The sequence below is a fragment of the Penicillium antarcticum genome (assembly GCF_028974205.1).
Source record: "Penicillium antarcticum strain IBT 31339 chromosome Unknown utg000008l_segment0_segment0, whole genome shotgun sequence".
Taxonomy (NCBI): Eukaryota; Fungi; Ascomycota; class Eurotiomycetes; order Eurotiales; family Aspergillaceae; genus Penicillium; species Penicillium antarcticum.
In genome coordinates, this window is record NW_026695306.1 from 244945 (window position 1) to 271045 (window position 26101).

General features: G+C 48.8%; 13 protein-coding genes across 13 annotated transcripts; 8 read left to right on the forward strand and 5 right to left on the reverse strand.

The window, feature by feature from the left end:
* Positions 1–380: 380 nt before the first annotated feature.
* On the forward strand, positions 381–803 carry N7508_007633 (uncharacterized protein; the record flags this gene model as incomplete). Its single annotated transcript, XM_058465697.1, has 3 exons — positions 381–393; positions 446–591; positions 651–803. 3 exons carry the CDS (start codon positions 381–383, stop codon positions 801–803), a joined length of 312 nt encoding a protein of 103 aa, XP_058317025.1.
* Positions 804–1067: 264 nt separating this feature from the next.
* On the reverse strand, positions 1068–2587 carry N7508_007634 (putative MFS sugar transporter; the record flags this gene model as incomplete). The annotated part of the gene is made up of 2 exons (XM_058465698.1): positions 1068–1667; positions 1721–2587. The coding sequence occupies 2 exons, from the start codon at positions 2585–2587 to the stop codon at positions 1068–1070; spliced, it is 1467 nt and encodes a 488-aa protein (XP_058317026.1).
* An 883-nt stretch (positions 2588–3470) lies between these two features.
* Positions 3471–4359, reverse strand: N7508_007635 (histidine phosphatase family protein; the record flags this gene model as incomplete). The annotated part of the gene is made up of 4 exons (XM_058465699.1): positions 3471–3622; positions 3687–3846; positions 3904–4251; positions 4306–4359. 4 exons carry the CDS (start codon positions 4357–4359, stop codon positions 3471–3473), a joined length of 714 nt encoding a protein of 237 aa, XP_058317027.1.
* Positions 4360–4807: 448 nt separating this feature from the next.
* On the forward strand, positions 4808–6927 carry N7508_007636 (Zn(II)2Cys6 transcription factor; the record flags this gene model as incomplete). The annotated part of the gene is made up of 5 exons (XM_058465700.1): positions 4808–4827; positions 4880–5103; positions 5153–5486; positions 5535–6019; positions 6068–6927. 5 exons carry the CDS (start codon positions 4808–4810, stop codon positions 6925–6927), a joined length of 1923 nt encoding a protein of 640 aa, XP_058317028.1.
* A 915-nt stretch (positions 6928–7842) lies between these two features.
* On the forward strand, positions 7843–8957 carry N7508_007637 (uncharacterized protein; the record flags this gene model as incomplete). Its single annotated transcript, XM_058465701.1, has 2 exons — positions 7843–8868; positions 8919–8957. The coding sequence occupies 2 exons, from the start codon at positions 7843–7845 to the stop codon at positions 8955–8957; spliced, it is 1065 nt and encodes a 354-aa protein (XP_058317029.1).
* Positions 8958–9976: 1019 nt separating this feature from the next.
* On the forward strand, positions 9977–10159 carry N7508_007638 (uncharacterized protein; the record flags this gene model as incomplete). The annotated part of the gene is made up of 1 exon (XM_058465702.1): positions 9977–10159. The coding sequence occupies one exon, from the start codon at positions 9977–9979 to the stop codon at positions 10157–10159; it is 183 nt and encodes a 60-aa protein (XP_058317030.1).
* A 101-nt stretch (positions 10160–10260) lies between these two features.
* On the reverse strand, positions 10261–10785 carry N7508_007639 (putative integral membrane protein; the record flags this gene model as incomplete). Its single annotated transcript, XM_058465703.1, has 1 exon — positions 10261–10785. One exon carries the CDS (start codon positions 10783–10785, stop codon positions 10261–10263), a length of 525 nt encoding a protein of 174 aa, XP_058317031.1.
* A 343-nt stretch (positions 10786–11128) lies between these two features.
* N7508_007640 (uncharacterized protein) lies at positions 11129–13563 on the reverse strand (the record flags this gene model as incomplete). Its single annotated transcript, XM_058465704.1, has 2 exons — positions 11129–11297; positions 11351–13563. 2 exons carry the CDS (start codon positions 13561–13563, stop codon positions 11129–11131), a joined length of 2382 nt encoding a protein of 793 aa, XP_058317032.1.
* Positions 13564–13748: 185 nt separating this feature from the next.
* On the forward strand, positions 13749–14535 carry N7508_007641 (mitochondrial 37S ribosomal protein bS18m; the record flags this gene model as incomplete). Its single annotated transcript, XM_058465705.1, has 3 exons — positions 13749–13884; positions 13987–14222; positions 14326–14535. 3 exons carry the CDS (start codon positions 13749–13751, stop codon positions 14533–14535), a joined length of 582 nt encoding a protein of 193 aa, XP_058317033.1.
* Positions 14536–14837: 302 nt separating this feature from the next.
* On the forward strand, positions 14838–16790 carry N7508_007642 (WD40 repeat domain-containing protein; the record flags this gene model as incomplete). Its single annotated transcript, XM_058465706.1, has 3 exons — positions 14838–14853; positions 14906–14994; positions 15060–16790. 3 exons carry the CDS (start codon positions 14838–14840, stop codon positions 16788–16790), a joined length of 1836 nt encoding a protein of 611 aa, XP_058317034.1.
* Positions 16791–17140: 350 nt separating this feature from the next.
* N7508_007643 (FUSC family protein) lies at positions 17141–20484 on the forward strand (the record flags this gene model as incomplete). Its single annotated transcript, XM_058465707.1, has 4 exons — positions 17141–18511; positions 18562–20110; positions 20171–20332; positions 20384–20484. 4 exons carry the CDS (start codon positions 17141–17143, stop codon positions 20482–20484), a joined length of 3183 nt encoding a protein of 1060 aa, XP_058317035.1.
* A 474-nt stretch (positions 20485–20958) lies between these two features.
* N7508_007644 (TADA1 family protein) lies at positions 20959–22497 on the forward strand (the record flags this gene model as incomplete). The annotated part of the gene is made up of 4 exons (XM_058465708.1): positions 20959–21166; positions 21293–21567; positions 21625–21781; positions 21833–22497. The coding sequence occupies 4 exons, from the start codon at positions 20959–20961 to the stop codon at positions 22495–22497; spliced, it is 1305 nt and encodes a 434-aa protein (XP_058317036.1).
* Positions 22498–23060: 563 nt separating this feature from the next.
* N7508_007645 (uncharacterized protein) lies at positions 23061–23400 on the reverse strand (the record flags this gene model as incomplete). Its single annotated transcript, XM_058465709.1, has 3 exons — positions 23061–23107; positions 23154–23294; positions 23334–23400. The coding sequence occupies 3 exons, from the start codon at positions 23398–23400 to the stop codon at positions 23061–23063; spliced, it is 255 nt and encodes an 84-aa protein (XP_058317037.1).
* Positions 23401–26101: the final 2701 nt, after the last annotated feature.

Consider the following 26101-nt stretch of genomic DNA (forward strand, 5'->3'; position numbering starts at 1 on the left):
AAGAAAGAGATGAGAGTATTTCGGGCAATTGGTCCTAGAAATGGATTATTTATTGGCTTTTGGATATGAAAGTTAAGGTAGTTGTAGAGCACTCAGTAGTTTCAACAATTTGATGTCACAGAGGAATCTAGTTATCGTTCGATCTCGGTGGCCTTTTGGAGTTAAAAGGTCTTCACCTCCAGTTGTCGCGGCAGTAGGCCGGCAGTATGTTTCCGTTGTAATGATCTACATAGCATCTATAACGATGTGTTCAGCAGGCCCAAATACAGAAGAGGCATTTCGTTCAATAAATCAGGCGCTCTGTACCGAGAGGCCTTGTTAAAGCAACCCTTCATATTACACTCACACTCCGATATCATCGCAGTATCCTATCCATAAACATGGGTCTTGTTGGTAAGTCCACCCTGGAAAAAGCTTAAATACTCAGTTTAATCCGATTGTACAGACTTCTTCGAAGGCGACGAGTTCCAAATCTCGTTTCCCGAAGTAGAATTTGGCGAAGAAGATCAGTGGGCTGTCGCTTTCAAAGCCCCTAAAATGTATGATCAACGTTGCGAAGATCGTGATATGTCAGTCTTTTTCCTGGTCTCAGTAAAGAATTGAGTAAACCTAGAACATCAATCTTAGGCAAACCAGATCCCAAAGAATAGGCAAGGGCTCTTTTGACGGCTGGCACGAGCGCCTACACTGATCGCTGGATTGAAACCAAGGGCCTTGGCTATTTGGACTCAGGCAAGGCGAAGGATGATTTCAATAAGAAGGTAGATGAAGCATTCGAGCTAGCTGAAGAACATGACAATTAAATGGAGTGGCAGCTTCGTCTTTAATCTTGGCTGTTTATAGTGCTTGCTGCTTTCTACCACTCGTAGGGAGAGGTCCGTGTCGATTGAAGTGGTTCATGTGTACAAAATAAGTAACTTTAAGCCTGTTAGTTTTATAACATGAAGATATTACCGCGCCTAGTCTAAATCTAGTCCGAATGATCTGTAGTTCCATAACCGTCTATATCTCATCCCACATGTAATCATAAAAGCCCATTGGCAAACAAATGCTATATTTCCAGTCCCTCAAACATTGCCCTTGTAACCCAGGAAGGGACTCTTCTTTCCAGGTGACTTGCCCTTAAAAGCGGTTTCTATCTCAGGGAATGTGCGACCTTTGGTCTCGTGCATGTAAAGGATGCCAACAACCGCAGTGATAATACTACACCCACCCCACAAAAAATAGGCACCGTAACTACTCTTCGCAAGTAAAATTGGCGTAGTCAACGCAACCAAGAAATTGCACAACCAATTGCTCGAATGGCCAAGTGTCGTAGCTGATGCCCGTGTTCGTTGGGGTTGGATCTCAGCCGCGTACACTTTGACGGCAATACCCCAAGAGACAGAGTAAAGAGCGGCAAACAGGAAGATGCAGACAATCACAACCCAGCGACCAGCGCCGGTAGATTGATGGACGGCATTCCCAGCATACAGGCCACCCATCAGGAACATTAGAACGGCTTGCCCGATGCCGCCGTAGACAATGCTGCTTCGGCGGCCCCATCCATCGGCGTAGATCAGACCTGGGACAGTCACAGCGAAGATGACGATGGCTGAAACACCGGAGGCTAGGAAACTTGCTTCTGACGAGGCGAGGCCTGCTTTTTGGAAGAGTTCAGGGGCATACTATCGGGTTCTGGTCAGCTTATGTTCGTGACAAAGTATGGCATTGGACATACGTAGAGGACTCCGTCGATGCCACTCATTTGCTGCATGCCCATCAAGAAGACAGCAAGGAAAGTCCTGCCTCTCACATCCTTGGAGAAGACATCCATAAGTTTCTCCATCGTGGTCTGGCCATCCTGTTCACTTTCAGTGCCAGGCTCAATTTCCGTTGTCTGCACTGAAACTTCAACCTTCTCACGGTCCGCATGAGTAACGCCCAACTTATCCCAAGCCTCTTCAGCCATAGCATAGCGACCTTGAAGACCAAGCCACTGCGGTGACTCAGGCAAGAAAATCAAAGAAAGACCGCAAAGAATCATGGAAAAGGCAGAAAGAAGAACGAAGGGCATCCGCCATGAAAGCGAAGACTGGATATTCGAAGTTCCATAACAAACAAAGTAGCCCACAACCAATCCAAGTGTTGTAGCCAGCTGAGGACCAGTAGTCAAAGCACCTCTAGTGCGTATCGGTGAAATCTCACAAATCAGAACAACAAGGTTCCCAAGGAAAAGACCCTCCCCGAGACCTTCAACAATACGACCAACGATGAACATGGACAGCTGAACAGCACCTGCTTCAATCGCGGCTCCAATACCGAATATGAAAACCCCGATACTGATTCCCTTTGGTCGGCCTAGCCGGTCGGCAACGTAGCCAGCAAAGAAGGAAGAGAGAGCCGCTGGAATCAAGATACAGGAGACGATCAGGCCGTGGATTGTTGAGTTTTCACTACCGCCGAATTTTGCTTTGAAGTCTGTCATGTCGGTGACTGGGCCGATGATTCCCGTGTCCATTCCGAAGAGGACGCCATTTGCTGAACAGAGAATGCAGGCTAATAGGTATCTTGGTGGAGTTTTGAAGTGGATTGGGAAAAATCCCATTTTGGCAGGAGTTAGGGCTTGCGGGTGAGTCAGGCAAGGTACTCAATAGCTTTCTTCAGATGCTTCGGAGGTTTGATCTGATGTATTTGAAGGATACTGGAATGCAATTAGAGACTTCAAGAATGGCAAGAGTGATTATTATAAGAAAGCGTGGGATGAAAAATCTTCTGGAAGTTCCCTAAATACTCCGGTAGTACATGTAAATGCCCCACGTGGCAGTCTTATCTACTGGACATGCATGGAGCATGAAGTATGGAGCAGGTGAAGCGACCTGAGAGCTCATCACTTGGTTCTGATGTGTTGTCATTCTTGCTTCTAGATCTATGCAAAATCCCCTGTACAACGATCAATCAGAACTCAAAATAGCAACATGTACTCGGTTTCAGGAACACACTGGCTAAAACTTCGCAGGGCTGTCCCAGGAAATGGGTTTCCGGGGTGTCGAATTCCTCACGGCCCGAGTTGGGAGGAAAGCGAACCGAGTCTTTTGTGGGCCATTTTCGCGTCGTTTGCTATCCCGGGCGATTCATTGGATCCACTATGGCTGTTAGGCTTGTACCTAGTGTTCTTTTGAATTGAGCCGGGCAGATCTTTGAAAATTTCGATTTGATGCAGATTAGATGGCGCTTATAATTCCCAAAAAAGGGCAAGGAGCCGAGTCTGGCAGTTATAGCCAAATTGTCTTATTCAGTGCGATTCAAATATGTGATTGCATAGAGTTCGCGTACTACGACTAAAATCTTCATGTTCTTGAAGCCAAATTTTAGAAAAATAACCGTTAGTTATGCCGTGATCCAAATGTTTTGAATACGGTATAGAAAATCGATTGGAAATGCTTTGGGTAATATGTACTCATCTCCTGCTATAATCATCTAGTTTTGGATCACTCAGTCTCGCTAATCAAGTGAGCGTCCAGACCTGTCGGCCTGTCCTCTTTGGAACTTGTGTTTCCCGTTTCCTTCAAGTGAGCGTTTTCTCCATTTGAGTCCTCTGTGAATTCGAACTTTCGCCATTCGCAATTTTTCCAACCAGTACCTAAGACAACATCATTAGTAGCTGCCATGTAAAGCTTGCTCAAAATATAAAGATGCACACATACAGTGAACTGTATCATAATCAGCCCAGTCCTCCATGAGATAGTGCAAAAACCCACCATGAGTCACCAGAGCAATATGTTCCTCAGGTCGATTCCAAAGCCATTTCCGCAAATCAGCAGCACGCTTGCGGATAGCGGAAAGCGTGTGGGCATATAGCCCAGCCTATGTAAGGGATTGAAATTAGTTGTAGCTCATGCCGAAACAAGTACCAGCAAGTACCTTGGAGTTCCACGTTTGATCGACTAAAGTGGCATCCAATCGACTAAGCTCAAAACCAGGCGCAGCTTCAGCAATCAATTTTGGAGCTTGCAATTTGACGTGCTCCTCATCCCAGCCATGATTACAGTTAAGTCCGCTGATCTCTTGGGCGCCAGGGACGAGAATGAACAGCAATTGGCGCTTCTCCAATTCTGGTCCGAATACCCAAGCTGCTGTTTGAATGGTTCGCTGAAGAGGAGATGCAAGGACAGCAGAGATGTCTTTTGAGAACGGAAATTCCTCTCGAAGTTGAAGGCATTCGTCTTTGCCCGTTGCGGTTAGCAATGGATCGCGTAGGTGACTTGAATTCTGTGAGAGTTATGAGAAAAGCATTTTCCACAAAGGTGACGGGATTAGACGTACATTGACATTGTGCTCGCCTTGCCCGTGGCGGATCAGGTATAGAGTTGGTGGCATTGAAGCAGATTGTATGTTCAACTGATCAGAGGATTTGAGCTTACCTTGGAAACTAAATAGAAAAAGGGATTAATGCTTGAATGTAAAGGCTATTATGATTTGTTCTGTCTATAGAATCTTCATTCGGCTCAGTGTCCGCATTTCGTAGGTCTTGCTCATAGAGCGAAGCCGGGCCGAGCATCTTTCTCAGGAACTATATACTACACTCCTATACGGAGTACTCCGTGTACGGCTACGACATGGAACATGGCAATTAAAGCGACAACACCTAGCCACATCTATGTAGAGATTTCGCATTGATTCCACACCAAAATGGGAAATGTTGCCGAGCCGCCACAAGTGGGACCTCAAAACGTCACCCAATTCACCTTCAGGAACAGAACAAAATGGAACTTCAAGTTTGAGCCGATTATAGTATTGTTTCCGAGCATCTACCGACAAAGGAGAAATGCGTTCTTATACAGGCTGGTACGTGCATACGATCTGAATAAAGGTGCAATCGGCTAATTGTCCGTGATAGCCTCACATGCAGAGGTCGCAAATTGAAATGCGATGAAGCCAAGCCAATCTGTGGCCCCTGCAATAAGGCAAGTCGGGAATGCAAGTTTGATCAGCGATGTATCTTCCGTAGTCAAACTTTCTCGACGCCGAAGCCTAGACATAAACGCAGAGCTGGCTCGCGGGGCAACGATACTTCAAATGTGCTCGATGAAGGTCAAACCTGGGTTGAGGTACCGCATGATCGTTAGTTTCCAGCTAAAGCCGACACGAGCACTCACTAATTCAAGGGCAGTTACCTTTATCCAAATAGATGATCCATGGTCGCCCGATGGTGCACATGTTCTACATGAGCCCTGTGAAGACCGAGAAGAAGAAACCTCCTCTGTGCAGCAACATACAGACCCAAGGGTCAATTTTGGCCTTGACAAGCAGCCTCCTAAATCATCTACCGATAACTCTCTTCAGTCCACCCCTATATGGCACACGCCAGTCCCGGAAGTAATCGCAGATACCCCGGATAGTGTCCGCCTCTCAATCCCAAGACCTCAGAGATCTGGAAAAGATGTTGACCACAATGTGGTTATCTCTTACATGTTGCGACATTTCAAGGAAGGACCGGGCCAGTGGTAAGTGATCGTGGACAATGAATGGAAATAGTCACTCATAAAAGCTAGGATGGACCTTTTTGATACCACAGCATACTTCTCATCCAAAGTGCCCGTGATAGCAGCTGTGCGGCCTCTGCTAAAATCTGCAGTCTGCGCTCTCTCGGCCAAGCACCTACAACATCTTTATCATATCTCGGACGGCATCGACCGCAACAGTTATATTCTTTCGCTGGCAGACGAAGAGACTTGGCATTACCAGTCAGCAAAGCACTACGATCAAGCATTAGGATATTTGAAAACCGCAATCGATCTCGAAACTTATAATGACAGTCCCTCCGAAAAGGAAGAAATGTTGGCTGCTGTGGCAATCTTATGTCTCTACGAATTGATGGATGCACCTGGTACTTCTTGGAGAGCTCATCTCAGCGCCCTACCTCTGTTCAACGAAACTTCTGCCTCGATGCCCGTCCACTCCTCGGTTATCATTCCTAGGACGGCAATCAAGGGGCCGATTTTTTGGAGTCTTGCAAGGCAAGACCTGCTATGTGCTTGTAAGCCTGGAAATGGGAAAGGTCTCAGAAAAGTGCTAACGATACTAGTTATAAGCGAGACCTCAACCCGTCTTGATCTAAAAGACATGCGTCTATGGCAAAATGCCGGCCTAATCACAAATGAACACGGAACCTTGTTACCTTCCACCGCAATAAGCCCATTGGACGTCCAAAATTATTCAGGAATTGAAGAAGACATGAAAGCCAACGAACTCACCTGGCTCCTTGGAAAGATTGCAAACCACCTGATCATGGGAGACACAGTCACTTTGGAAGACTTTGTGTTGCCACGTGAACAACGAGCCTACCTTGGCCTAAATCAGCAGCACCTGCTCGACCGCTGGAATCTGCTTATGTCCGAGCTAGAACAGTGGTACGACTGCCTCCCGTTAACATTCACAGAAGCTGCACGGACAAGGGCAGAGGGTAGCACCGATCCACGACACAAACTCTCCCTGGAAGCCTTCGAACAAATCTGGTTCAATTTACCGTTATGTGCTGCAACAATCCAAAGTTATCATCAAGCTAGGATTCTATTATTAGTCAATCAGCCACAGCAGTCAACGGCAATTCAATCAACTGTGTCCTCGCGGCTGAGGGCATATCGAAGTGCGCTGAAACAGGCCCTATTCCATGCACGGGAGATCTGTGGCATTAATCTCGCGAATCCAACAGATCCTGTACGAATTAATTCGGTGCAGGCTTTGTTTGTTGCTGGGCAGGTGTTTCAAGGGCGACGGGAGCAAGATGCCGTTCTGGAGATACTTGCTGGCATCGAGAGGGATTTAGGTTGGACAACTCAATTCCATGCTGCTAAGCTGGTTGATGAATGGGGGAGGGGAGGGGATGATAGTCATGGGCTTGGCCGGGGTGGGCGTGGATACAGGGATGATTGGATGACTCCATAGATGAAGTTTATGATGAATGATATACTGGCATGTATTCATTGAGGCAAGAATCAATTGAGTAATATATTTATTTCAAATGAGAGTCTATCTAGTCGAGTAAAAAGGGTTGTAACCATTTTTCAATTTTGGGACATTTTATACTTTGGATGCAGACTGAAACTTACAACGCTTTCCGCTCAATCTTCTTATGAGCTTGAGCATGCTCCGCCTAGCCTATAGCCTCAAAGAGATCAGCGATGGCGTTGGAGACATACGTATCATAGTCTTAATCACGGTCAGATACAGCTTCGGCGCGACGCTAGAATCCTTAGGCGACATCTCCCAGTTGATTTGAATGCGGTTGGACTCTCTTTGCTCCCCGCCAGGTAGTTCATTTGAATAGATGGCATCCCACATCTCGGAGACAATTTGGAATCCCTTGTCAACCTCAGGCTCACAGAGGCGCCCCTAAGCCTTCGGTCTGCAAAGAGTATGCCTCGTAGCATGTTTTGTAAGTCCTAGGGTAGATATAGAATGGCTGATGTACGCGTTCGCTAGGCCTCTAAGCGCTCATTGAGCATTGTTTAGGAGTAGAATAATAAGAAGGCGTGACCCTCAGCACGTTCATGAAGCGGCCACACTCGGGTTGGGGAAACACCACTAACAGAAGTCCATTATATACATCGACATGTTGACATATGCGACACTCCAAATATACTCTGCACAAAAATATGGCGCCAAGAAAACAACCAACAATTCCAACATTGTTCAATGATCACACTTTGTTGTCCATTACAACTATATCCGGCGCACCCGAAACCCCACGTCAACCGGCATTCAGTTCTTCGCCTCCACGATTCTTCACAATACCTTCGAGACGAAGCAAGGGATCTTCCCTTTTAACAAGTAAAAAAAAAACCTGTACCCCACAGCTTAATGCCCCGACAAACATATCCCCTCACACCCCCCACAACTCCAATAGCGCTATGCCCCAATAACCTCCTCTCTCCACCACCAGACCGCCTAATCAACACCCCAACAACCCTCTCAATAACCCGCGAAACCCCAGGCCGAACGTTCACTGTCCATCTCGTCCGCGCGCACGAACCCCTTGATAGTCCAGACCGACACACGTTGCTCTACACCGTATCGGGGAAACCATGGCCGCACACGCAACACCGTCAGATATGTGATGCGGATGGGGTGCCGATTCTTGAGCTTAGACGCGTTTGGATTGGATCTCGGAGGTGGGCTGTGCGGTGTCCTGGTGGTAGAGCGGACTTACTTGAGGCTTCTATGCCTTGGTCTGGAAGTGGGAGTGGGAGTGGAAGTGCTGGTTTTAGATTTGATGTGAGGTTCTGGAATGTGCTTGGGACCGAAGCTTCAGACATGGGATTGCATGCACATTCATCTGATCCGGTATCTGATCCCGTGTCTACTGTGGATTCTGGGTCTTTACGCGGTCTTGGTGACGAGCCGCCGCCCTATGCTTCTGTTGCTGGCGATATAGAAGAAGAAGATCACGGCGAAGCGAACGAAGTCTGGAGAAACGAAAAAGGCGACTCATTTCCTAATCCAGAAGACGAACTAGGTCCGGAACCAACGCCACAGGTTGGAAAGGACCAAGACTCGCACACTGTCCTCCCATCTTATGCCTCTGTCCGCAGGAACTCGCCAAATTCCATGAGAGATCTCCTTGATGCTATAGAGCCACCGAATGAGCCAGCCCCAGCCGTACCATCTTCATCTTCATTCCAGGCTCCAAATTTAATCTCTGCTGGCACTCCAACCGGCTCAAAAGTTGATCTCAAAGTGATACAGCTCCAGGCATCCGGGATAGGCGTGATGATGGAGGACCAAAAGATCATCCATATAGCGAGGCATAATATTATAGACTATGGCAAATCGGGAATCAAGTCGAAATGGGAGGCTGAAGTTGCCGAGAGAGTGGATTTACTGCTGGTGAGTTTTATATTTCCTTTGTGTTTCTGTTAAATGCTAACTTGATATAGGCGGTGAATATTGTACTGATCATGGCAAACTCGGCATAGGCCTCTAATGAATAGGAACGTATAATGCTTTTCATAAATATAAGTATTATATTCCTCATTTGTTGTAGTGCATACACGTCTCTGATATGACATCCGAACTGCCGAGGCCATAGTATAAAATTGAAATATACGCTTGGAGCTGAATATATAGATCTAGATTCCTAATGCTATGCCGAGTGCTAAATCCCTATCGCCTTTTTAATCTCGTTCTAGACGGAGTGGGAACCATAACCGTCCTAAATAAAGACACTTCCGAGAATTGCCTTTCCTGTCAATAAAGTGGGACTATGGCCCACTTCGCGCCGAGGTAATAATAGCCCGAGGCGCAGTCCAGACTATGGAAAATTTCTGCAGGTCAAGTGGTCGGGAATAAATTCATTTTATAGAGGTTTGGGGACTAGTTTGAGAATACGTGCTGATGTGTGCATGTATGGCATGAGGCCAGTAAAGGCGAGATCAACGAGGAACCGGTTAGCGCGGGCTAGTGGCTGGGGGAGAAGCTTGTTTTTTTATGAAGATATGATATAATTCATAATGCATGCATGGCCTTTGGCCTCTGATCTCCTATCCGTTCTTTGTTGCTGTGCTCCTAATTCCAGCTTGGTATAGTTCCATGGGCCGGCATCAAATTCTGTTTCAGGACCAATAACCTCGCCCATTTCTCAATTTCTCAATGATGGCCACGTTTCGGATCCGGCAACTGACGCGTTCCCCTGGATATGACCTCAATCTGCATTAGCGACGTGGGTCCGGTAAGTTGGAGACAGCGCGGGTGAAGGACCGGGGATCCTCATCTTAGAAAAAGAACGTCCTTCCCCCTTGCTCGTGCCTCAAGAATATGAAGTGTCACTGTCCGTGGGGTGTTTTGACCGTTGCATGTTGGGCTTCCTGTCGTGCGAGTCTAGGGTTTGCTAAGAGATATCTTCCCCTGAGTGTCAAACCCATCAACTGTCTAAAAAGGTAGCTTTATTTCCGGCTACTTCCGGCAGGGCCCAATTTTGCAGTTTTAATTGCGCGAAATGTCGAATGCGCAGGAGAACTTTTCATCTATGCCTCCCCACTCCTCTGAGGATGAGGAGAGAGACCGCGAGGGTCACGGCCACCTTGGTGATCATGGCGACAATATGACTAATTCAGAGACTCTTTGCCAAAAAGAGGACAGTGAGAACGTTTCGAGTATCTCGGATTACTCGCATAGATAATAAGGAAATGGGTGGTATAAAAGGATTTGAGACCTCTAGTACGACGACCCTCTTGTTCAAGTTACGCAGCAACAATGCAGAATACAATACGATATGGAGCATCACAGCGTCAAAATAGCACCACAAAATGCAATCCAAGCAGGCAAATCGGCAAGAGCCATCCTAACTCGATGAACACTCAACCACCTCTCCATATCAACCGTAGCACCAACCCCACTCTCCCCCTGATCCTCCTTCACGGCAGAATCCTCAAAGATCCTCTGCACCGGCCCGGCGACAAAAGGCACAAAAGCGAGGTGCCCAATAGCACCCACAAGACCAACCCAGTAAAAGAAAGTAGTCTGCAATGGGCGACTCTGAGAGGGACGATATCTATTCATGAATAGCGTTGCAGCAGCCGAGGAGATCGTGCTCATATTTAATGCGAGAACGGTCCATACGCTTCGTTTGAAGACTCGCTCAAACCAGGTTGGGAGGATTGTGTCTGAGGGTTGGCGGATTGATGGTGTTAGGAAGGCATTGAATGTAATGTGTTCTAGTATCGCGTGTGCGAGGGTTCCGGTGCTTGTTGCTAGTGGGATTGTTTGGAGGAGGATTTGTGGGTTGAAGATGAGTCCTGACGCCATTTTTGCTGTGGATGAGTTTGTTAGGGGAGGGGATTTTGGTGATATATAAAATGGGGGTTCATGCAAAAATGGGCTGATGTCGGGGATTAGTTGGGCTTGGGGGCCAAGCTCGGGCCCCTTTTTCCGAGGATCGTGGTTAGTTGCATTTTAGAGAATAGCTGGGAATGAGGGTTCTATCCTACGATATCAAATTAGTGTCCAAGAGGGATCCTTCAAACCCATTATCTACATATTTTGCTACAATTGATGCCGGAGAATACAAAACAACATCTATGGGTAGAAGCAATAATTGCATGATCCATATCCTATACATTGGGGTACGCGGTGTCGAATTATACATATACTAAACCACCACCTCATTGATGATGCCATCGAACTTGAGTCCTTCTTCGTGCTCAGTGCGATTCGTCTTAACCAGATGTTCCCAGAGCTCGGGATACTTCTGGATTGCCCACTTCTCAACCTCATCCTTCCAGTACTGATACGGGATTGCGTTGTAGAAAAGTCCGATACTAAGATTATATTAGCGGGGCTCACAAGTTATGAATCACAAAGTAGTACTCACGTATTACTGGTTGGAAGGATTCCGACCTCGGCTTCCATGTTGTCGATGGCCTCGGTTGCCAGATCGAATTCGCACTGTGCTGCCACGGCTTCCATGTATGCCGAGTAAAGCGGGCGATCAAGGGTGATATCTAGCTTCTTGACTTTGGAAATCATTTTCAAGGCTTCTTGAGCACCAGTGTGGTGCTTCTCGCAGACCTTGAAGAATATTCTGATAGTGTGGCGAGTAGGACCTTGTTCAGACTGAAGAATTTGTCTGAAAATATCCATACTCTTCTCTGGCATTTCGCATGCAGTATAGGCCATCATTAGGCCATTCAGAATTCTGGTAGTCAGGTCAACTTCAGTGTCTAGCTTAAGCATGTTGTGCACAAGTTCCAGGTTGGTGGCATCGGCCGTGCGAGATAGTCCTTGGAAGCAACGGGCGTAGGTGTCTGGTCTGGGGCGACGGGGCCATTCCTCCGCCTGGCGCATATGTCCAAATACCTGGACGGCAAGATCACTGCGCTCGCGTTCGAAGAAAGAGGACATGATCTTGGTTCGCATCGGGACACCGGTCTCTGGGAATGCAATTTTCAGAAGCTCATATACGTTCCATGCCTCTGTATCGGACTGACTCATGTCCAGAATGAAGTCTGTGAGCGCGGATCGAACCCACATTTTCATTTCATCGTCGTAGTCTCCCAGCCTTGGACGTAAGAGATCTGAGACAGCCTCCAAGTCGTGGCGATAGAGAAGTAGGTGTGTCAATGCGGCAACGGTCTTGGGATCAAGACGAACATTGTCCTGGAAGAGAGGGTCGAGGAGGGATGAAATTTGTTGGAACAAAGCGTCTTTTTCCTCGGAGCGGCAAAGCATCGTGATCAATTTGTTGGCAAGGGGTAGATTTCCAGTTGTGAGGGAGTTCGGGTCGACCTTCTCCTCCAAAAGCTTCAAGGTTTCCTTGACATCACCAGCCTGGATGCGGGATTCCAATTGCAAAGTGTAAGTGTGCTCATCCGGCGTGAGGGCCCATTGTTCTGCCAGCTTCATGAATTCGGCAGCCAATTGGGGTCTCTCGAAAACATTGGCAAACTGAAGCAAATCATTCACAGCTTCAATTGTGATGGATGACTCGAGTCCGGGGTTCTTTGCAAGCCATGTGTCAACCTTCATTGCAATACTAGAAGCGTCGCTCTCCTGTGCTGCTTCCCAGAGCAGCATGATCCTCGCAGTTTCCGGGCTGGGATCACGGGGCAGAGTCTCGTAAATGGTTGAAGCCCATTCAAGTTGAGACTTAAAGATACAATACTTGATGACAGCCTCTTTTGCAGCCAGGGAAGGTTCGGGTTGGTCGGAGATCGAGAAATTGTAGACAGTCTGGACTGCATGAAGCTGGTCCTGGTCAATGAGGAATATGAGCAGTTCAAGATGAGAATTGCTGTCAAACTTGTTGCCATGTTTCTCGAATTCCTCGACGATTCTCCGGACCGGCCGCAGATCGTCTTTCAGGGCAAATCCCTTAAGCACAGTGAGCCAAGGCGATGGTTTGGCGTTGCGCAATTGGCCCATATACTTCAGCACTGTATGTCTCGCTTCTTCGGGGTTTCCATTCATGGCTGTGAGATTAACGTAGAGAATAATAGCTTCTCTGCTAATCTTGTTCGCGCCAAATCCATGATCCGCGCAGAGTTCATTATATGCGAATCGGCCGAGGCGCAGGACAGTCTCGCGAGCCTCCTGAGGAATTTCACATTCATTGAGCACATACAGCATCTTCTCAAGGTTCTCAATTGAAAAGACATTCTGATACTCGTCTTCTTCCAGCTCGGGTTGTTGCTTCTTCAAATGTTTCCACGTGATGTTCAGGTGGCGAGCTTGGAAAAGATTGATAGTTCCTGGTGTTTCGAGTCGTGTAGCAAAGAATACTTCAAATGCCTTTGCGAGGACGTCATTGGGAGGGGGTCTGCTTCTATCGACGAGAGACCTCATCAAATCCGCCATTGGCTTCAGGCCTTTCTCGGAGGGTAGCGTGGTCGACTGTCCCTCGGAGTTTTGGGACAGATTAAAGGCGAAGAGTGTGCGTCGTGACATATGCGGCAGACCTGGGAGAGGACCTCGTACACGTAGAGGAGCTATGGTATGTAGCAGACGGTACCGACGGCATTGCGAGAAACGAAGCGGTTCATTGTTGATGAGTGCCTGGAAGACCCGTCTGGTGAGATGGGACTGCATGATGAAATGAGAGCAGAGCTCGAAGCTCAAGTCGAATCAGGAGAATTGGTGTCAATGGAAGAGGTCGCGACGCGGAGAGATCTGGAGTTTGCTAGGCGGAAGAAGTCTTGGCGAAAAAAGATCTCAACTCCGCGTTGATCCCGGACTCCCTGCAGCCAACGTCTATCGTCGAGGATTCAGTCAAGATGTCGTTGAATCTCTTTTCGTTGTCTTTATTGCGCAATGTCGCCACTACCGCAAATGTCGGTCTTTCGATCAGTCGCTCCAGCTCAACTGCAGCCATGAGCGCCTTCACTTCGCAGCGCAACACAGGCTCACAGGGTAAGTGTCACCCGACAGTACAGATCTACTGTTGATATCTCACAAATTGGATATTGGAAGAACTGGGTCAATATGAGAACGGCCGCTGACGTGTTGCGATAGGCTCCAATGTGCTCCAGCGACGCCGTCTACCCAGCCGTCTGAAGTACCTCGAGGACCAGAAGGTGCAGGGTGAGAGCCGCGCTCTCGAACGATTCCAGTCTCGCGAATTCAAGGCCGGAGACATTTACGCCCCTCACGATCTGAGCCCAGCAGAGATGAAAAAATGGGGAAAGCGCAAGAGCCCTCACTCGGACGCTTTCGACGCATTGAACTTGAACCCTCTCGACATGTACAAGGTATGGTTCCTGACTATCCAGATATCCTCCGATCACCTTTGCAGATGCAACATATTCATCATATCCATATGACGAACATTGGCTGACGCGTTCCTCTGAACAGAACTTCGCCGTTATGTCCGAATATATGACCTCAATGGGCCGCATTAAGCCTCGATCCGAAACTGGTCTGCGACCTGTCAACCAGCGCAAGTTGGCCAAGGCCTTGCGACGAGCTATTGGCATGGGTCTCATGCCCAGTGTTCACCGACACCCTGAGATCATTGCATCCGAGATGCGGGCACGTATGGAGGGCCCTGGTGGCTTCTTCTGATTTGAATATATCATTTTGGGGGCCTGGGATAGATCTTGGTAGAAGATGTTCTTGTATAAGTACAGGCCGGTGCCTGATTGAAGGGGCACTTCGTGTATTATTACTCTTAGCGCTATGCATTTATTTCTGAGTTATTTCAATCTTGTATGGCATGCCACATAGATCGTAGATGTTGTACTGCACTCTGCATTTACTACAGACAAAAAGGCTGAGACGTGGCTGGTGTTCCCCGCTAAGTGGCCGGGTACGTCAGTCGATAAACACCCTCCCCTCCTCAAACACTCCCAGAGTGCACCTCAGCAATGTCACTTACGAACGGTGAGATCCTGCAATCCTTATTTAGTGTCTTACCGTCCTGACATTCTCTAAGAGTCCATCTGGGCTGCGAGCCCCTCCACCGCCCGCGGCCAGCCCACGCAGCTTTCCTCCGATGCCAAAGGCGAGCGATTGGCCTATGCTGTATGTCTTTCAACCTGACAGCCCACTACAATGGAATTGTATAGATCTGACAATATCTACTACAGTCCAACAAATCGATCTTCCTGCGTTCAATTGACGACCCCGCCGTCGCTAGGCAGTACACCGAGCACAAGGCCCAGACAACAGTTGCACGTTTCGCCCCATCTGGTTTCTACGTTGCCAGTGGTGATGCTGCTGGAATTGTGAGAGTTTGGGACTGTGTCGGCGAAGGAATCACGAAGGGCGAATATAGCATTGTCAATGGACGCATCAATGATCTAGCCTGGGACGGTGACTCTCAGCGCATAATTGCTGTCGGTGATGGCAAGCAGCGATATGGACACTGCATCACCTGGGACAGTGGAAACACTGTTGGCGAGATCCACGGCCACACGCAACAACTCAACACTGTGTCCATTAGGCAACAGAGGCCTCTGCGTGCTGCCACTGCTGGCGACGACCGAAAGACGGTCTTCTACCACGGAGCGCCTTTCAAGTTCAACATGGGAATTGCCGACAAGCACTCCAACTACATCTACGGAGTTCAATTTAGTCCAGATGGCTCGCACTTGGTCAGTGTTGGCGCAGACCGCAAGATCTGGCTCTACGATGGCAAGACCGGTGAGACCAAGGGCCAGGTTGGTGAAGGCGAACACAATGGCAGTATTTTTGGTGTCTCTTGGGCCAAGGACTCCCGAAAGTTCGTAACCGCAAGTGCCGATCGGACTGTTAAGATCTGGGATGTCGAAGCTGGCAAGGCAACCCAGACCTGGACTTTGGGAGAGGAGGGTGCTATGGCTGTTCGCGACCACCAGGTTGGCGTTGTTTGGCCCCCTGGAAGAAGCGATGACTTGCTCATTAGTTTGTCGCTCAGTGGCGACCTCAACTATCTGGTCGAAGGTACTCCCAAGCCCCGCCAGGTTATCTCTGGACACCAGAAGAGTATCACCTCCTTGAACCAGACCACTGTGGACAATAAGGAAACTCTTTGGACAGGTAGTTTCGACGGAAGAGTGTGCAATTGGGACGTGGCCACCGGCACCGCCGAGGAGATCGAGGGAGAGGGTCACCCCGGTTACGTTGCCGGGCTTGCGACGACATCAGAGGGATCTGGTAGAATTTACAGTGTCGGCTGGGACGACACCATCCGCTCTGTCGATGTTGCCGCCAAGACCTACACCGGTAGCGCTTCGAAGCTTAACGGACAGCCAAAGGGCGTTGCGGCTGGTGACGTGACCGTCCTGGTCGGTGAGAGTGAAGCTGTCGAGATCTTCCAGGATGGGAAAAAGACTGGAGAATATAAGACCGACTTCCCTGCTACCACTGTCGCGGCGCACGGCTCCATGGCAGCAGTCGGAGGCGAGAATGGATCAGTTCAGATCTGTGCCATCTCCAGCTCTCGACTTTCTCCCCGAGCGGACATCAATGCCTCTCGCAACCCGATTTCTTCCCTTGCCTTCTCTCCAGATGCCTCTCACCTGGCAGTCGGTGACTTGCGGGGACGTGTCCTGGTTTTCAAGGTCTCAGATGGCAGTCTGGTTACTGACCGCTGGACAGCACACACCGCACGAATCACATCCCTTGCCTGGAACCCAGCGGGCACACACGTTGTGAGTGGATCACTAGACACAAACATCTTCGTTTGGAGCCTGGCCAAGCCTGGCGACTGGATTGAGCTGCAGAATGCTCACAAGGAAGGTGTTCATGGAGTCGCTTGGGTCGAAGGAGGCGTGAAGATCGTCTCTGTCGGTGCTGACGCTGCGGTGAAGAAGTGGAAAGTGGAAGGCCTGCAATAGAGTGTGTATTCGCTAAGAATAAATTACCAAAGCCGGATTCATCTCAACTCCGAGCCAGTTTGAGATAAAGCGTTTAATGTCAGGCATAGAATTGGGCAGAGTAAACAGTGCGTGGCGGTGACAAACGGGAGGTGGCCGTAAACATTGTTCCAATCGTAGCCAGCCAACAAATTGACCTGCATAGCTCTGCGTGCCTCCGCTCAACTTTCTGACGTTTCGAGTCCCCAGAAAACAATCTCTTCTCCGCCATGAGGCTCGTACAATGAGTTTGCGCCAAGTCAGTGACGTGAGAACCTGAAGATGCCGTCTGGAAGCTCAAGCTCAAGCTCGCGCCGCTTGCGCCCTACAGTATGCACTCACATTCTCTCCCGTGTGGAATCTTCAAGACCCGCTTACATCCGCCGAAGCTGCGCCAGGCGACCTTTGTGCTCCCAAAAACAGGCCAGCGCCTCAGAGGCCTCGTGAACCTCCGCAATTCCACGCCAACCGACGAACACGATGAACGGCGCGGACTCCTCACGAACGAGATTCAGACACACTACGATGGGTACATCCCAAGGATCTCGCGTTACATGCACGATAAATGGGATCAGGCGAACCAATTTTGGAGGTCAGAGCTGGGGATTGGAGTGCTCAAGTACAGTCTCGCATATTTCATCGGTTCTCTTGCAACGTTCATCCCTGCAGTCTCAGCGTTGCTTGGACACCAAGATGGGAAACATATGGTGGCTACGGTCACTGTATATTTTCACCCGGCCAGGTCCCAGGGTGGCATGTTCAAGGCCTTGATCTGCGCGTTCCTGGCGTTCTGCTATTCCTCCGTACTGACCATCACGAGTATGTTCGTGGAAATGTTTTTCCAAGATACACTTCACCGGCCTGTCCTTGGCCATGCTGTGGTTCTGATTGTTTTCTGCGGTGGTGGACTAGGTTTCGTCGGCTGGACCAAGCAACGGCTCGGTGATCCTTTGGTGAATGTTGCTTGCTCACTCACTGCGCTTTCAACAATTACTGTTTTGACTAAAGAGGGCGCCGTGCAAAGCGGTGATCTTTCTCTTGCGAAGATCTTCCAGGTCCTAAAGATGGTCCTGATGGGCGTGGTAGCTGTCATGGCTGTGTCTTACTTCATCTTCCCCATTTCAGCGCGAAGGAAGCTGCGCGCGAACCTCGTCACTGTAACTGATACGTTGGCCATCATGCTGGCTATCATTACGGAGAGCTTCTTAAGCGGTTCTGAGGAAGAGCTTAAATCGGCCGAGTTTGTCGATGCAGAAGCTAGACACCGGAAGGCCTACGGACAGCTTGACAAGCTTGTCCGAGAAGCTAAACTGGAGCATTATGTCTTTGGCACCGAGAAAGAGTACAGACTTGAGAAAAAGCTCGTACGCTGGGTGCAAGATATCACACACAATATGGGAGGGTTGCGCAATGCAGCGTCCCTCCAGTTCAGTTTGATCCGCGAAACCATTGCCCGTGAGTCTAGCTCCGTGGATGATCAACAGGTTAGCTCGGCCCGTGACTACTTCACGCCAATTGAGCGATCGTGGTCATTCCCTGACGGGTCGTTCTTGGAGCCTATCGTTGAGCGACCAGAGGAGGAATTGTCTCCCAGCGGCTCCACGTGTTCTCGTCAAGGTGAAAGCGCCCAGGCGACACCCAGGCCATCACTACTCCCAGCGGATGTTTTTACAATTTTCATCTCGCACTTGGGACCATCGATGGTAAGTTGGAAAGCCAAAGTATTCCTTGTACAAAAGCTGACTGGATGAAGCGATCGTTGGCATTTACATTGAAAGAAATATTCAAGGAGATCCCATTCGGGCCTGCTCCGAACTACAAGGTCTCGGTGAATGGGCGGCTGCGGATCAGCCTTGATCGAGCTTTAGAGCTCTACAAAGATTCACGCCAAAGGACACTCGAATCTCTATACCAGCAGAAAGAAACGATGAACATGAAGACCCACGAAGCGGAGGCTGACCTTGAGGAAGTCTCAGCAAGTTGCGGTCATTTCAGCTTTTCCCTCCTTGAATTTGGAGAACAGCTCCAAGAGATGCTGGCTATCTTGGATGAGCTGCAGCTCGAAGTTGAGGAGCGGCCTCATGGACGGTCCTGGTCCTGGCTTAAAATCTGGCAATGGTCAAAAAGCACAAAGGCCGCCAAAATAGGTGCTTTTGGTGCTGGTGAGCCTACGCAACACGCCATAAGCTCTTTGAACATTAAATTGACCCTCGCAGAACAGGATTCCATTGCCCATACAAATAATCATATCAACCACCGTCGTCATGCATCCGACGGACTGATCCCACACGACAGAGTGCCTATTAACATTCAGGCCCACAAAGCACCCTCTTCAGGAGAAACAACGAAACAAAGACTCGGCTACCGCATATGGAAAGCCCTTGGTTTTATCCGAAGAGATGACACAAAGTACGCGATCAAGGTCGGAGCAGGAGCAGCTCTTTACGCCTTACCAGCGTTTTTACCCTCAACTCGTCCTTTCTATACACACTGGCGAGGAGAGTGGGGTTTGCTGTCCTACATGTTGGTTTGCTCAATGACAATCGGTGCTTCGAATACGACGGGCTATGCTCGTTTTCTCGGTACCTGCCTGGGGGCAGTCTGTGCTATCGTAGCATGGGAGGTAACGTCAGGAAACGTATTTGGCCTTGCATTTCTAGGATGGCTTATGGCTATCTGGACTGGATATATCACCATTGTTCGAGGCAATGGTCCGATGGGCCGGTTCATCATGCTCACCTACAACCTTTCCGTGCTATATGGCTACTCTCTTGCCCAAAAGGAAGCAAACAATGATGAAGATGAGGGCGGTGTGAACCCCATTATGAGTGAAATCGCCCTTCATCGTGTTGTTGCTGTCCTGTCAGGCTGCATTTGGGGAATCATCATAACTCGCATGATCTGGCCCATTAGCGCAAGGCATAGACTGAAGGAAAGCCTGAGTCTTCTATGGCTGCACCTGAGTCTCGTTTGGAAGCGGGATCCCCTTTCAACCATGGCTCAAGAGGGGAAGAATGTTGTTTATATGACTCCGCGAGAGAAGCTCGAGATCGAGCGATTCTTAGCCCGCTTGGAATCTCTTCAAGGTGCAGCTGGTTCCGAGTTTGAGCTGAAAAGTGCATTCCCCGAAGCTTCGTATGCCAACATCGTTCGCCGCACCCGCATAATGGTGAACTCATTCCATACCATGAACATTGAGTTGATGAAGAATGATCCTGCTACTGAAGGCGAGATCAGTCTTCTTCGATACACCGCAGCAGAGCGACAGCAGCTCTCTGCTCGCATCAGTCATCTATTATCAGGTACGTTTCTACGAGCTGCCTGTATCTCGTGATTACGTACCCTGCTAAGCAATCTTTCAGTCATGGCTTCATCGATGAAGCTTGAATACCCCTTGAGCGATGTGCTTCCTAGCATTGAACATGCCCGTGACCGGTTGCTAGCTCGCATCTATCGCTATCGTCTGGACTATGAAGTATCGCAGCAGACCACAGATGAAGACTGTTCTTTGCTCTATGCCTACAGTGAGTTCAAACTTTTTATTCGTTCAATTCATCTCTGACTGTTATATCTAGTCCTTGTGACTGGCCAACTGTCAAACGAGATCATGGAGATCATTGCGGAGATCGGACAACTCTTTGGTGTATTGAGTGAAGACGTAGTGCAGCTAGCTTGAAGCGTATTATGCGTCTGTTCAGAAAATCTTTTCAAAATGCAATTGATATCGACTCGATCTACACTGTAGATGCCAAGACCGTGGAGATCAATGCGGAGATTGAGTAGCTTGGGGTATTGAGTGAAGATACATTGTAGCTGGCTTGTGACTCTATTCAGAAACCCATTGAGAAAACTTCTCGATAAGGCCATTGACAGAACATTAAGGCGATGTTCAATGTAAAATATAGGCTGAGTTCGGCGCAGGTCGATGTATCCGTTTCTGGCGGGGAACTCGCAACTCGGAACCTCCCTTCCACCCAAACCCATCGCCATCTCTTTCACCTCATCGATTTCCATCGTCTATTCCTCGGTTACTTGTATGAAACTATCGTCTCTTCAATTCTACCCGATTTGATCACAGGAATCCTCCTTGATGAAGGCGTAGGTGCCGATATACCCTGCCCTTCGGCGTAGCCCGTCGCGCTCTCCAACCATGCAGATCGATCCGGCCGCCCTGAGTCGGAGTGACTCTGCATCGAATAACAAAGGCGCTGCGCCAAACGGTGCGGCATCAATCAAGACATCCCGAGCTTTGATATCTGTGCCGCGGCTGGACCTGGAGCATGCCTACACGGACCTGAAGGCCGCCATCGGAGACAAGTGGAGCGAATACAAGGAGTCCACGGCCCTTTTCCTACTAGGTATGAGCTGGATTGCATTGGATGTCTGGCCAGAGAACAATATCCGAAGCGCTGTGAAGACTGTTCCTTTTCTCCCCGCGAATTGGACCTGATTAGCTGACCTCCTGACCTCTTGCCCGATTCTAGGACATTACAATCAGAACGAATACGCATCGCGAGTCGACTATTTCCTATGCGCAGATCCGAAAAATGAACATCTACACAACAATTTTGTATGCGCGCTCATCGGAAACCTCACACGCGACCTCCCCGATCATGGCGTCGCAAATTGGGTATCGGCCAACGATAAGCCATCGGCCGTCTCGAAACCCGTCTCCGGAGATGCTGCGGAACAAAGGTTGAAGACCGAGGTCATGCAACTACCTCCGAGGGACCGCCGGCGCATCAAGGCAATCACCGAGGTAGGTGTTCGCGACAGCGATATCTTCGCACTCACCAGCAGCTGACAAGTCAACTAGCGCGAGAACTACGAGACATTGCCCACGGAGCTCGAGCAATCCCATCTGGTCAAGCAAATCAAACTACCCAGTCAGGTACCCGCAAGTGCAGGCGGGCTGAACAAAACCAGTAAGGCACCGCCACTCCCCTATCGGACAGGATACCGTCTTCGTGCCCGTGGACATCCCTCTTCCAACAACAGGCCCTAACAATTTTCCTTCACTCTAGACTGGGAACTGGAAATCCGGAAACGATATGCCCAACCCCTCGCTGCAGAAACCGGCGAATTCCCCGACGCCGAATCAATCTATTCACGAATGGTCCCCATATGTTACGAAGAATCCCTCCCCAGTGGTGCTGGTCTCCCTTGTGCTGAATTTATGGCCATTGCGACGGAAACATTTGTCAAAGAAGTTTTGTCCGCGGTCTTCTCACGCACACGTTCGAACGGTCCATCGGGTACAATCAACAACATGATGATGCGCAAATATCGACAACAACTTGAAATGGAAGAACTTGCATACACACGTGGTGAAATTGCGAAAGATGCTGCGACAGGCTTGCTACCTGTTGAGGCACGTGAGGCCAAGCTTCGGAGACCTCTAGGCGTCAGAGACCTGCGGCTCACTCTGGAGCTGGGCGGCGGTGTTCTTGGTCATATGCCACTCATAGTGGATCAAATCATGGGCGGATACTTTGAAGACGAGCTCGAAACAGAGAAACAAGATCGGTTGGAGAACGGAGTTGAACTGCATGAGGATATCAAAGAACCCGCAGAAGACGAGATGGACCTGGACGAAGACGAATCTCTCCTGGACTGGGAAGGAGGCGGTGTTGGTGACCGAGACCAGCTGAGCTCATTGCTTGACGAGTGTCTGTCCATGGCCGCGTGAGAATTTTATACCCCCTTTTTCCCTTTTTCCATTTCTCTTTGTTTTCATACCTGCTGTCACATTACATTTTTCTTTCTTCGTTTTTGTTCTGTTCCCGGTCTGGAGGAAGGAAGGCTCACGGCGTCTAGGTACTACTGAGGGAGGCTGTCACCGTTGTGGCGCCGCATGATTTGCATATGGATTCGGAGTTTGAAGATATGTCTTTGCGATCCGTTCTCGAATGTCTCTGTCTTGTCCTACTATTCCCACACATTCCTCTGTATCTCGGTCGCTTTCAAGACGACTTGGCGATGTATAATATCACACTTCCTATCGAAAGGGCAAGGCAGAGCTGTTGAGACAGGGAAAAGCTCGAGGAGGCAAGAGAAAAAAAAACCGAAACAATAGCCATTCCCCCCTGCTGGGGGTAGGAGGTCAAGCTTGTTCGATACCCATGCATTCCATTCGTTTACTACATTTCTTTCATCCACGTTAAGGGCTGCTAAATAGTCCACTTCCCATCAAATCTGTTAATTGATTGTCGTCTGGACATAAGAGAAGGGCTATCTGGACAAAGTGTAGACCTAGCGAATCGCCCAATCCGCATCGAACGCATCTTGGACCTTCTTCGCTACACCATCATGCGGAGAGGATCTTCCCCGCCGCACATGTCATACCCCTAGCGGATGCGAGACATTGCAAGTAAGCATCCTCACTTCCAGCAGCAGCATTCAGGCCAGCAGTGAGGTTATATGCCCGTAGCGCTGTCTCGATGCTGAATCCACTATGGAAAGAAGGACAAACATAGGACACATTGCCTAGAAGGATTAGCAATCGAATCAATTCAGTGTACTTACATTGATCGGTAGATCCGAGAGTGGATTTCTCCAAGTCACCTTCGACCTCTGTGTCAAAGCTGGCCATTTCGTCAGCGTAGAGTCAGCAAATGGCCTGTTTTAGCCTCGGATCTGCGTATTCGAAGATTCTATGGATCAATCAATCAAGCAATCAAAGTTCTATTGAGCTGTTGGAGCCTATCTAGTATTGAATAGCTATGCAGGTGCTTCTTTCCAGTTGAAGCAAGAACTCGTGTCCCGTGCGCCTGATCATGCTCCAGTACAGAACTTGAGCTGGTCCTCGAAGCGAGAGAGAGCACTGGCCCTACATGTGAAGTCAAACCCATAATCTCAGTAAACAAGAAGCTAGTACGAATGAGAGTCTCAGCGCTGTAAGCCTCTAAGTACAAAATGAATGCGTGGATGCACCGTCCACCTCCCCTGTCCTCACCTCACATCCCATATAAACACCTCTCGATCTAGATGCCAGCCAATTCCTGCTACAGCAAGATCAAACCCTGTTCTTCGGCGTCCTCACTTCAGCCTCAATTGCTGATTATCGTTCGTCAGGCCGAGCGTGGGCTTGAGCCCCGTCCGGCAGCGCGTATTCGAATAGCACATCGAGGTTCTCTCCTCCCTCGACGGTGTTAGCAAGCATTGGGTAGTGCCCAGCGTCTTCGGGACCATGCCTGCCGAAAAATTATGAAAATCCACTGTTCTAATCAGTATGCAAGCCCATGAGACAGAAAGAAAGAGTATGACTACTTACCCTCCATGGTGCGATTGAGTTGTCGATGTGGCCAATTTCATATGCTAGCAGACCACCAATGACTGACGCACTCTACAACCTGGACACCATCGCTGTCGAATCAGTATTACATTCACAGGACATACTATTCTCAAGCAACTCGCGCAGCTTATCTCTGGAAGTAGGACTCATTGCGCGCTTCATCATATTCCTGATGGGAACGGATGTCCAGGTTGCTTTTGAAGGATGTGGTAGGGACCTAGCAAACTATCTGTACTCCAATGGCCTCTACCGAAGAATACTCTCATCGCAGTGGTGTGTCTAAGAATAATTTTGGGGATCCTCCTATCCGGACTCTGAGCTTCATCGGGAGATATTGAAGTCTCTATATCCTAGCAGATGGGTTTCGAGATTTCCGTCATAATTTAAGCGGCAACTGAACTCGGCCGGTCGTCACAAGGGTTTTATCTGTCGAGATTTCAAGATAGAGAGGAATATCCAAGAGGTAGAGAATGTAAGTCCCTTGGATTCCCTTTCCTTCGTTCAATGACCTTTGTCGATTCACTACTTGTTCAATATCACTTCCTCCTTTCATCTCACATTCCAGCTTACCCGTTCTTTAGGAATACAGCGCCATCATTCGATTGGCAAACTCAACCCAGGCGCGCAGATCATATGCAAAAGAGAGTGCCGATACTGCATTACCTTACCTTCATTTCATACAGATCTATTATTTCCGCACAACCATCGACGATTATGGTCAACAATGTCCACCCTATATAGTCAGTGCAATATCAACGATACTGAATATTGCGCACAGGGCGTTTACATCAGGCCAAGAGCGCACAAATGATCTGCTTGAGCCCCCCCCCCCCCCCCCCTGTTTATTGTGGGAATAGAAACTAAGGATAGGATTCATTTGGACTGGATTCTGAAAAGGCCACCAACAGCGCAGTACTCATCTGCGCTTCGACACACCAACCTCGCTCAGCATCAGACGGGAAGAAGGCTTGCCATTTCCGAAATTCAGTATCAGCTGCGAAGTCCCGATAAGCAACGCGGATACCTTGCAAGATGTAACTAAATCAAGTCATTGTCCTGCTGTTCTGTTAGCTAGGAGAGCCAGCCAACTAGAGATAAAGGCCGTTGTAGCACGATAATTGCGGTGGCTATCCTTTAGAATTTGAGCCACTTGATAATACGTATAGCGAATGGCTGCTCTTTCACTCAGAGCCAACTGTCTGCTATCTGTCCAAGGTGGTCTAGACATTATTTATTTGACCTTCATGAAAATTATGCGAACATTTGGCAGCCTCATAGATTGAACATTGGCGAATAGACTCAATGATTGGGTGGGATAGCCGATGTCTTCTTGCCTCGGCTAAGCTGGTTTGTCCGTGTACTACAATCTTCATCTGATCGATATAAATGTCCATGTCATAACGGTATTCATGTCTTACCACAAAATCGGGCATCTTATTATGTCTAGTCTATTTAAACAAGCCCAGATGCCGGTTTGTGATTGGATTGCACTGACCATGGTTCAAGGGCGAAGAGCAGAACATCCCTCTCTAACCCAAGCCTGGGGTTTTAAGTTTCCAAATCCTGTCACTAGATGTGTATACTTGTTAATTGGCTTGAGATATGATAGCTTTATCGTGTGATACAGCCAATTCGAGTGGCATGGCAGTGCCGCCATTTTGCATACAGTGAAGAGCTAATTCTCTGCTACTTAATAGGATAGTGCTGTTAGATGTGAATTGGTCGGTCTCTGCAGTACAGGCTCATTTATACTGGAACACATTCTATGATGTTGGAGAAAATCGCTTTTGTCGCTAAAGAAAAGTACTTTTTCATGAACCTAAGGTTTTTCCTTGATGCCCAATCTTCAATCTGCATGGCCCAACGCTTTAAGCCCGGTGCATCCAGTGGTGCGCGAGTGAAAGATTTGTAAATCTGTATTTTATCACCCAGGAGTACCGGTGGACCAGCGTTATTGTGTGAGCTTCGAATTAATGCTATATCCTCGCAACAGTGCCAA